At 39.4% G+C, this 11,439-nt stretch overlaps 1 protein-coding gene across 2 annotated transcripts; it reads left to right on the top strand.

Annotated features, from left to right (window-relative positions):
* Window positions 1-1,357: 1,357 nt before the first annotated feature.
* fam161b (FAM161 centrosomal protein B) lies at window positions 1,358-10,279 on the top strand. Of its 2 annotated transcripts, none has more exons than XM_063007585.1 (10): window positions 1,358-1,401; window positions 3,097-3,201; window positions 3,620-3,922; window positions 4,346-4,812; window positions 4,917-5,254; window positions 5,357-5,478; window positions 6,568-6,735; window positions 7,500-7,599; window positions 8,676-8,839; window positions 9,938-10,279. In XM_063007585.1, the coding sequence occupies exons 3-10, from the start codon at window positions 3,657-3,659 to the stop codon at window positions 10,020-10,022; spliced, it is 1,710 nt and encodes a 569-aa protein (XP_062863655.1). In that variant the 5' UTR covers window positions 1,358-1,401; window positions 3,097-3,201; window positions 3,620-3,656; the 3' UTR covers window positions 10,023-10,279. The 2 variants fall into 2 exon arrangements, with proteins under 2 accessions (XP_062863655.1, XP_062863654.1); XM_063007584.1 differs by having other exon boundaries at window positions 1,400-1,438.
* The last annotated feature ends 1,160 nt before the right edge of the window (window positions 10,280-11,439 follow it).

Raw genomic sequence — 11,439 nt, 5'->3', positions numbered from 1 at the left:
CCCAAATTCATCTTTGACCGAGTATTCTTGTGGTTGTAAGTCTCGCCTGTCTTGCACCAGACAAACCACTAATCCATATGACCAAACTGTTCCAGTTTTAATTTGTCACTCCATAGAAATGAGAACTCTGGAAAATTGGAAGGAATTTAGATTTGCCTGCAGTCACCCCTTCCTGTGCTTCTTGGTCAAGAATGGCGTGCAGCCATGGAATCCATTCTTCTTATTATTCCTCAGCCTTTGTCCTGTTTTTCGATTACGGGTCGGCATTTCCGGCTTCTTCCCGTTAGGGGTCGCCGGCGGGATTTGGCAGGGTTTTTTACGCCGGATGCCCTTCCTGACACAACCCTCCCTATTCATCCGGGACTGGGACCGGCACTACAATGCACTGGTTTGTGCATCTAGCGGCAGCCATGGAATCCATTGAATCCTATTATATCATTGTCATTGACACATTTTTCCCAACCATCACAGAGTATCCTGTAGGTCTTCTGTAGTAACACAGGGTTTTACTTTGTTGTTCCGATGAGATTTCTAAGGCCTCTGGACAAAACTTTGGGCTTTGTCACGCGGCCAGGCAAGTTCACTCCTTCGTCATAAATCTGGAATGTCTGGACAACACTTCAAACGTTGTCTCTAGGAATGTTTACGTTTTTGGAAATATTCTTATAGTATCTTATTATTACCTCATTGCTGACAAGTATTATGAACTTAAGGGCACAATGACAATTTAACTCCTCTCTTAAAGTTACTTAATATGTGAACAATCAAATATGGCAATGTTACATTGAAATATTTACATTTGCAGCATTTAGCAGACACTTTTATCCAAAGCGACTTATCAGTGAATACAATTCAAGCAATTGAGGGTTAAGGGCTTTGCTCAGGGGCCCAACAGTGGCAACTCTGCGATGGTGGGGCTTAAACCGGCAACCTCATGATTACTAGTCCAGTACCGTAACCGCTGAGCTACCACTCTCCCCATATTTATAATATTTATAAGGGTTACGAGCTTATGAAATCAAGTACTAATATGTTTGGCTAGCAGTCTGGAAAAAAATCACAGGCCATCCATGACAATCTCAAATGAAAACACATATGTTTGTAAAGAATATAGATTCTATATTACTTTATAAACACATTTAATAGAATCAGGTTGTAGCTGGCCTGGATATAGTACCTGCTGAACGTTTTCTAGACCAGGTTTGATGCAGTAGTAGGACAGAGGCTGGTGGGAGGGACTAATGCTCAGCACATCACAACCAGCTGAGCATGGACGCTCTTCTAGTAAAATAAGATACTATATAAGATACTATAATGAAAATGAAAATATATCTGTTGGATTATGTAATGTCTCCTGTATTTGCGTCCTGACTGCACCATGCTCAACGTGCCGTGACTGCGGTGAGAAGAGAGTCATTTCTCATTGAGGATCTTTGATGTAATAGATCGCGCAAATTGTTTATACATTTTAAAATGTTAAATCTGAATTAATGTTTTAGTTCCAGACAGTTTCGTCTATATGTTTATGCATGTGTAACGAAAGAGGGTAACATTGTTTTTGCAGCAATTCGACTAATTTGTGTTGTGTTGTGGGTCCTGTTACAGTTGCCATAGCAACGGCAAGGCATGCGCATTACAGGGCGCTTTTCAGAAGCTTTAAATTAGATCAAACCTAATAAAAATCGGAATATAATAAAATAAGAAAATATTTATGTCAATGGTTAAATATTATTATTTATTAGGATTTAATCTTATGTTTTACACACTTTGGTTACTCAACTCAACTCAAACTCAAAAGAAGCTTTATTAGCATGACAAAATAGGACATTCGTATTGCCAAAGCTCAGTTACAGAGAAATAATAAAACTAACAATAAGAACAAAAATATACAAAATAGTTACAGGTGCAAAATTATAAAATAGAATAAAATATTTAAAAAACAGTGCAAATAATAACAATAAAAATGATAACCTTTAAAATAATGAGGTAGTCATAACAATGAGATTGTGTGTGTGTGTATGAGACATGGTCACCCACTGTCCCTCACCTGGTGACAGGTGTGAGTATAGTAAGTAAGTAAGTAAATTTTATTTATAAAGCACTCTTAAAACAACTTACGTTGACCAAAGTGCTGTACATCGAATAAGCATACATAACACAACAATATATTAAAAAAGTAAGAACCAAATAAAAATACAGAGTAAGAGACAAAATAAAACAAATACAAATAGACTAAACAATTAAAATTAACACAGCTCCTCACTGTTCAAATGCCAGCTTATAAAGGTATGTTTTTAGGAGTGATTTAAAAACAGCGGCCGAAGGTGCTTGTCGAATATTAGGAGGTAGAGTGTTCCATAGCCTCGGAGCATAAACTGCAAATGCACGATCACCTTTTAGCTTCAAACGAGCCCTAGGAACAGTCAACAAACTCTGAGTGGCTGATCTTAAAGATCGCTGTGCGGTTGCGGGAGAAAGCATACCACTGAGATAAGCCGGGGCTTGACCATTAAGCGCTTTAAAAACAAATAAAAGCACTTTAAACTGAATCCTGTGCTGAACAGGCAGCCAATGTAGTGAGGCAAGGACTGGTGTAATATGGTTTCTTTTCTTGGTATTAGTCAGTAACCTTGCTGCTGCATTCATAGAGTGCTGCTAGTGTGCAGTTCTCTCTGTGCTCCCCCAGTAGGTGGGCCAGTTTGTCGGGGTCTGGGAGGGAGGTAAACTTGGGGATGACGGTGTTAAATTTGGGGAAGAATTGGGAGCGGATGTGGTGGTACTTGGTACACTGGGTGAGGAAGTGCAGCTCCGTCTGTACTGTACTGAGAGTGCAGTGCTGGCACAGCCTCTCCTCCCGGGGCAGCCAGGACCAGGTGTGTCGCCCCGTCTCCACGGCCAGGTCGTGTGCGCTCAGTCTGTACCTCGTCAGGGTGTTTCTTAATTTGGTTACATTCATGACAGGACAGGTAATTACTTAGGTTTGTGTGTTTCTAATCTGTAATCTCTAATTGTATATGTTTACTAGGGTAGTACTCTACCAGCATGTTGGACGTGTAGTTTTCATAACAAAGCTTTTCGTGATTTTTAAATAACAAGTAACACTGGCTGTCCAAGAAACAAATATCCAAGATCAAGCAGCACAGTGGCTCAGTGGGTAGCACTGTCGCCTCACAGCAAGAAGGTCCCGGGTTCGATTTCCAGGTATATATATATTATGATTTATTCAAAATTATGTTATTCAAACTTCTGTAAAATGGAAGTCTGCGTGTATGTTTTGACTATTACTGCTTTTTGAATTTATATGTTAAATTAAGCATAAAGTATTAAATAGCCAATTCTCATACAAACAACTATATGAGAACTTTTGTGAATAGTGCCTTTTAAAAATGTAACCAAATACAAATACTTTCTTTTTCATATTCTAAATACATATTTTCTAAATACATACTTTGAATACTACAAAGTTTTTATAAACTATGAATGTAATAACTTAGAGGTTAGAGGGGGCACCCCGGTGTAAATAGCTGATGCTACTGCTATTATGAACTTACTGATTTATGAGCTTAGTTTCTTAATATAATGATTTTCAGATGAGAAGTTATCTATCACCTTTCCCTAGAGCTTTTCCTCTTAAGAAGACTGTAAATCTGTTTGAGATGACACCTACAAAGAAGTTAGACTCGTTATTAGAGAACAGAGAGATACCTGACATCCTTCTGGAGCTGCGCTTGGACGCCTTGAAGACTTCACACCAACAACATCTTAAGCAGATCGAGCAGCAACATCAGGCTGATTTAGAGAGCCGGATCCTGGAAAACTCACTGCTCACCACAAGCACTGATGCTCCACTGAAGACCAATGAGGAATGGCAAAATGGCTACAGAGAGGAAAACACTTTTAAGAGCAGAGGAAGTGCCTACCTGTAAGCTCATGTTCTTCTAACTATAACACTGGTTGGTTACATGCACTGAATAGGATGTTAGTATGTAAGTTTATATATACTCACTGAGTACTTACATTCATTATTTTATAAGCTACACGTACCATACAGGTGAGCTTACAATTACTCACTGTAGCCCACATTTTCTTCTCTACACTTTTTACCCACAATTCCCCCATTTATCAATTAAAAGAGACACCCATATGAAATCCCACTGACTAGGTTGTGAACTATTATTAGCACTGCAGTGTTGGGGGTCCCTTTCAATTGATAAATGGGGTATAGGGAGTAACAAATTGTACAAAGCAGATTTGTATACTGTTGACATTTGCCAGCAAAATATGCTTATTTACAGATAAATACAGCCTACTGTCTTTAATACCAGTGTTATTTTTCCATGTTTAGGTTTACTCGACCTCAGAAATCCTCCTCCACACCTAATCTCAGCTCCAAAATCAGCCAAGCCAAAACTTCTAGTACATTAAGAGCTGCTACAAGCAAGTCACATGACACCTGGAAGAGAACAAATCCCGAACTTAAAGACTCCAAGCTAATTAAGGAAGAGTTGGACTGGGCTGAGTGTCAGAAACAGTTCCATGCATCACCTGTGCCTGAGCATGTCTTTAAAACCCTTTATAATGATATATTACAAAAACAGGAACTTACGAGTCTGGAGGGACGACAGCAGAGAAAAGAGTTGCTGTTATCAATGCAGAAACCTTTTACTACTCACCAGAAAGAGGATAGAAGGATGAACGAGACTAAACCAGAAACTAACCCCAAAAATCAAAGTAGAAACAGAAATCTTGCTGGAAAAAGAAGAGCTATACCAAAAGCAGTCACAGATTCAAAAATCTCCGAAAAATTAAAAGGTGCTGGAGTCTTCCTTGTTTAGTGAAATTGTAAGCTGTCAGTTGATTATGTATAACAAAGCTTTACTTTTTCATTTTCTGATCTTCACTTAATGTTACTTCAGAGGAGGAGCAGCAGAGGAAGATCCGCATTCAGATGAGAGCTCAGGAGACTCTCAAGGCCTCCTCTGCCCCCATTCAAAGCCAGTGTACCAGAGCTAATCTTCAAGCCAATACTGCACAGATAACGAAGAGCAAACTTCTCGGTTTCTTACAGCAGACGCCTTCCTTCCAACCAAAGATCAACACTAAAGTACCAGATTTTAATAAGCTGTACCAGGGTTTCCAGAAAGAGGTGATGGAGAGAGGAGAAAGAAAAGAGGTCACTGTCTGTCAGCCGTTCCAACTGCTCACATCAACTCTTCGACAACGTAACAGCAGGAGCAGTCTAGACAAATCAACCGTTGGTTTACCATTTTTATTTAAAATTTTGTGTTTGTGGCTTTACATTTTACAGTGCTTTTTTCTAAGTATGTGCTGTAACTTTACATTTTCTTCTCGCTAGAAAGCTACAAGCATTGACAGTTTAAAGAGAAGCAATTCTTTTGGAGGCTTGACATCGTTATCCAGGGATACTCTTCCAACTTATATAACTGATGCTGCCAGGAAAAGGTCCATAGCCATAAGGTGATTACAGTAAATTTAGTGTAATGTAAGTCATCCTGAACATTGTAAAATGTGCCTTCATGGTAAATTATTTTGTTGGATTTAAATTGAATGTGTTAAAATCATTTGCTTGTTTTTTTTTAGGTTACTCTCTGATTCATTAACTAACACATATCTCATAGCCCAAACCCCTTTCCGCTCTCAAGAACAGTCTAAGTTCTGTGTCATGAATTTCAATTTAAATGTTAAAAAAGGCTCCCTTGAGATTTTGTTCCATGTTGACATAATTACATTACTTCATTCTGTGAATCATCCATCCTACCACATCTCAAAATGGCTCTATTAAATTCACAAATGGTGACTAAGGGGTCCAGAAAAATACCCTGAACTTATTGCCATGGCGTTGTGACATTTGTGCACTTTATCATACTGAAAGTAGCCATTGTAAGATTTAAGAACTGTGATCATAAAGGGATAGCAACAGTATTCAAAATATCTGTGACATGTAAACAAAGCTCAACTGGTATTGGGTGGGCCCAATATGTGCCAAGAAAACATTTCTAACACCATGACACCACCAACAGCAGACTGAACTGTTTACAAAAGACAGATTGGGTCCATTGTTTTATAACATTTTCACTAATTAACCTTCACCTGCCTGGTTTGGGTAAGCCTGTGCCAACTGTAGCTGTATATGGTCTTCTTCTGTTCTAGCTCATCCGTCTTATAGTTCAGGGTATTTTCCTTCCCAGTAATTTAGTTGTTCCCAGACTCATTGTGACTCAGACAACAAAAATGTTTACTGAAATGAATGTATGTATGAAAAAATGATTGATGAGGCTGAGGGTAAAACTGCCTACATAGTTTCATGCCTTTTTGTTGAATGGCATTTCTTTTGTGAAACCACAATGTCAATGGGAAAAATTATGGTCTTCTAAACAAACATGGCCACAGCTGGGAACTGCAGAAGCAACACCACAGCAGCCCTAAGTATAGCTCATTATGGCAGACCATGTTAAACACATCACTATGGTTAAGTAGGATTGGCACTAGATAAAAGGCAGTTCTTGATTTCTTTATTTTTTTGTGCTTATGCTCACAACAATACAGGAAGTCTATGGAGCTGAGGGACAATAAAGAGCAGGAAAGCACAGAGTGGATGAAACAACACAGACTGAATTCTCAAGCTATAAGCAGAGGAGTTGCAGCCAGATCTAAAGCCATGGACCCTCATAAGAGTCTAAAAGAGGTCTTTCAGGAGAAACTTAAACAGCACAGGTTTGTATACCCTTCTTTTAGCCTAAGGGGTCATATGGAAAGATTTTGAGTGGTGTCTTTCATTAAACATATTCTAGAAAACACTCAAAAATGTATTTTACGAGGGTTCTTCAAAAAGTTTTTGCACTTTTTAAAAACTATATTTATTAAGAATTTCAAAAACAAATTACATCAGCTTCCAATGCTTTTTATTTCCAGCATTGTACCAACTTTTTAATGCCATCACAACAGAAAATGTTTTTGGTTGAGCATGTAGCCACTGATTCACCTCTGAATTCATCATCACATGAAAATCTTCTTCCCCTTAAAGCTTCTTTGAGCGGTCCAAAAAGGTGGAATTCACTCACTCACTCAACCGCTTATCCAATTAGGGCCGCGGGAGGGTGCTGGAGCCTATCCCAGCTTTTCAATGGGCACAAGGCACACAGTAACACCCCAGCCCAGCTAGCCTACCTCTACCTCAAATTAAGGCTAATTCAACAAAGATAACACAAAACACAGAAATGTTGAATTAAACATTTACACCCATAATCCCGTGCATCAAACACATTTACATAAAAATATCTACATACCAATCATGTCCAAGTGAACACAATATAAAGTCACATACATTTTAATCTTCATAACAGTCTCCTACCATATATTCACTTCAATACCATGTTTTAGCTCTCTTAGGTCTTAAATTATGGGGAAAATCTGCTTCTTCCTGCGTACTCATATCATTGCATAATTTGTTCTAATACCTGCACATTTTCTAACTGTAGACAGGCTGATGAAGAGAGGATGAATGACTATAAAAAAGAACTGAGGGAAATGAAAACTCGAGTCACAACCCGCCCTTACCTCTTTGAACAGGTGTCACAGGTACTTGGAAAGATTTACCTTCTATGAAACTGACTCTAGTTGGTGGGATTGTGGTCTGTGGTAGCTAGGAGGGGTTTTTAGACTGGTATGTATTAGAATCTGCTGCAGCATGAGTGACACTGTCTACAGTTAAATGAGCTTTACATTGCCATGGGCTCGAAAGCTGGCTTGCCAGTATGTTTGTTTGTTTATTAGGATTTTAACGTCATGTTTTACATTTTGGTTACATTCATGACAGGAACGGTAGTTACTCATTACACAAGGTTCTTCAGTTCACAAGGTTATATCGAACACAGTCATGGACAATTTTGTATCTCCAATTCACCTCACTTGCATGTCTTTGGACTGTGGGAGGAAACCAGAGCACCCGGAGGAAACCCACGCAGACACGGGGAGAACATGCAAACTCCACACAGGAAGGACCCAGACCGCCCCACCTGGGGATCGAACCCAGGACCTTCTTGCTGTGAGGTGACAGTGCTACCCACTTAGCCACCGTGCCACCCCTTGCCAGTATGAATCCCCTACTGTTTATTTTGTCTTTGTATTTAGCTAAGTTTCAGTCAATAAAATTTCATTTTATTTGAAGGATAATGTCATAGGCTGATTCATTACACATAACTAACATGGAATTAGAAGGCCATGCCCAAAGTTACATAAAATTTTACATCACCATTTTAACACCACCATTTGTAAACTGCCAGTACACACACCATTTTGACCCAGCACATTTCCACATTTCCTTTTTATGTTTTACCACCACTTTATTCTGGTCAGGGTCTCAGTGGGTCTGATTTCCCCAGAATAACTGAGCACAATGAAGTAACACACTCTCGGCCATCCCCCCTTAGACACAGCCAATCATGTCTGTATGTAGACACCCCCGACTCTATGATAGCACCGCTGGGGCTTCGAGGCTTGGATCCCAGCGGTAAAGGGCTAGCGACTGTCCTAACATACCTGTGCCTTACAAGTGTACAGTATGTTTGACTTCAGCGTAAATTAAGTCTGTATTCTTAGTATATAACCAACCAACCATATATTTATAAAGAAATTGTACCTTATTCTTTTCACAGAAAATTGCTAAGTGTGATGCTGAGCGCAGATACAAAAACACTTTGGAGCAAGCAGGCTTGGATGAACATTTTGTTAGATCCAAGGGTGAAAATGATAAAAGTCCTCAGACCTCAAAACAGGAGGATGGTGATGATCACAGCTCTGAAACTGACTCCAGTCAGCGGTTTGTATATTTACATGAAGCGGGATCTGACCATTTGTATTGTATACACTGACCAGGCATAACATTATGACCACTGACAGGTGAAGTGAATAACACTGATTATTTCTTCATCACGGCACCTGTTAGTGGGTGGGATATATTAGGCAGCAAGTAAACATTTTATTCTCAATGTTGATGTGTTAGAAGCAGGAAAAATGGGCAAGCGTAAGGATTTGAGTGAGTTTGACAAGGGACAAATTGTGATGGCTAGAAAACTGGGTCAGAGCATCTCCAAAACTGCAGCTCTTGTGGGGTGTTCCCGGTCTGCAGTGGTCAGTATCTATCAAAAGCGGTCCAAGAAATGAACAGTGGTAAACTGGCAACAGGGTCATGGCTCATTGATGCACATGGGGAGTGAAAGCTGGCCTGTGTGGTCCGATCCAACAGACGAGCTAACTGTAGTTAATGCTGGTTCTGATAGAAAGGTGTCAGAATACACAGTGCATCACAATTTGTTGCGTATGGTGCAGCAAAAGGGGGACCAACACAATTTTAGGAAGGAGCTCATAATATTATGTTATGCCTCATCAATGTATGTGTGTATTCATCATAAAAATGTGTTAAATTTGAAGCAGGCTTGCTTGCACTTGCAGGCTGTGAAAGCACACTATATGTACAAAGTATTGGGACACCAATTCTAATTTTGTAAGAAATTTTTTGCTTTTAACAGTTTTAGGAAGGACCTTTCCTGTTTCAGCATGAATGTGGTTTGAAGAAAGAAATTCCAGCAGCCTTCACAGAGCCCTGACCTCAGATCCACTGAACAGCTTTGGAATGAACCATAACATTAATTGAGGCTTTCTTGACCAACATCAGTGCCCAGCCATTAAAAAATGCTCTTTTGACTAAATGGGCACAAATTCCCTCAGGCATAGTTCAAAGTCCTGGCAAAAGCTTTCTCAGAGGAGTGGCCATAGTTATAGCTGCTAAGATCACAAATATGTCACTCTTTATTAATACCACTTTTTTAAACTAGCTCATGGTCAAGTGTTCAAATAGTTTTGGCCATACAGTGTATTTTATTATTGCATATGTGCTAATACATGACTTCTGCTGCAGGGAAGGAAGTGAAAAAGACTGTGCCCTAAGTGAGGAGAGAACAGAAGAGGATGGTATGAAAACCAAAGAGGAAGAAGTCAGCTGACTGAACTAGCAGTTGGCATTTGGTGAACACTGTGTGTTTCGGTCAGGAACAAGATCACTGGCACTTTCCTACATTCAGTTTGGCATTTGAGTCTTGTTGAAAATGTGGTAAGCCATCTAGATCACAAAGATATAATTTTCCTACTTTCATGACTTGTATTTAGATGTTTACATATCACATGTGTAAGTAATTTTATGGGATGATTACGATTCTGTTTTACCTAAATGGATTCTGGCCTTGCAACATACTTATTAAAATCAAACGTCACAGTTAGTTTGGGTCTTATTCATTTATCTTATTTAACCATGCACATAAAGCAAATACACCCTGAATGGTACACCAGTAACCACAGGGCTTTACACACATCTGCAGGCCATTTACGGTAGTCAATTCGCCATCAATTGTTTTGAAGGGTACCTGCTTGGAATCCACACCAAAGAGGGATGGTAGCATCATGAGACAATGTCTACAAAAAAGACATGAAAAAGGTAGACATAAAGCAAGATATGACATAATGCTACACAATACCAGAATAGCTAAACCAAGCCGAGCCAGCTGGGAAATTTGTAAATCACATTACTGTACCACACTTCTAGTTTCCACACTCACTGTCCATTTTATCAGCTTCACTGACCATATAGAAGCACTTTGTAGTTCTACAATTACTGACTGTAGTCCATCTGTTTCTCTGCATGCTTTGTTTCCCCCCTTTCATGCTGTTCTTCAATGGTCAGGACCCCCACAGGACCACTACAGAGCAGTTATTATTTGGGTGATGGGTCATTCTCAGCACTGCAGTGACACTGACATGGTGGTGGTGTGTTTGTGTGTGTTGTGCTGGTATGAGTGGATAGGACACAGCAGTGCTGATGGATTTTCAGCTTCAACTATGAGAGACAAAATGAGAAAAAAAAAATCCAGGAAATCACATTGTAGGATTTTCCACCATAATTTACAAATAAATTCTTTAAAAATCCTACAATGTGATTTCCTGGATTTTTTTTTCTCATTTTGTCTCTCATAGTTGAAGTGTACCTATGATGAAAATTACAGACCTCTCTCATCTTTCTAAGTAGGAGAAATGGAAACAATCAGTGGCTGACTAATTACTGTTAAATTAATGACTAAATTAATGTTGCAATTCATCCCAAAGGTGTTTAGTTGGGTTAAGTTCCGGGCTCTTAGAAGTGCATTGGAGTTCCTGTTAAAACGTGTCTTTCTGGAAATCACTTTGTGCACAGGGGCACAGTCATGGAACAGTGTAGAGAGAAGCCTGGCTCTTTATGCCTAGAAATAACTGCTGGGATGGATTGCAGAGATGGCTTCTGGGTAGTCAGACTCTTATACCATAAGGACTAAGCAACATACTATACTTTACATAAAGACTAGCGACACCTCTGTGCCTGAAATCCTTAGT

Source organism: Trichomycterus rosablanca, chromosome 13 (genome assembly GCF_030014385.1).
Source record: "Trichomycterus rosablanca isolate fTriRos1 chromosome 13, fTriRos1.hap1, whole genome shotgun sequence".
Taxonomy (NCBI): domain Eukaryota; kingdom Metazoa; phylum Chordata; class Actinopteri; order Siluriformes; family Trichomycteridae; genus Trichomycterus; species Trichomycterus rosablanca.
The sequence above is the reverse complement of the archived record's forward strand: the minus strand, read 5'-3'. Positions and strand labels throughout refer to the sequence as shown.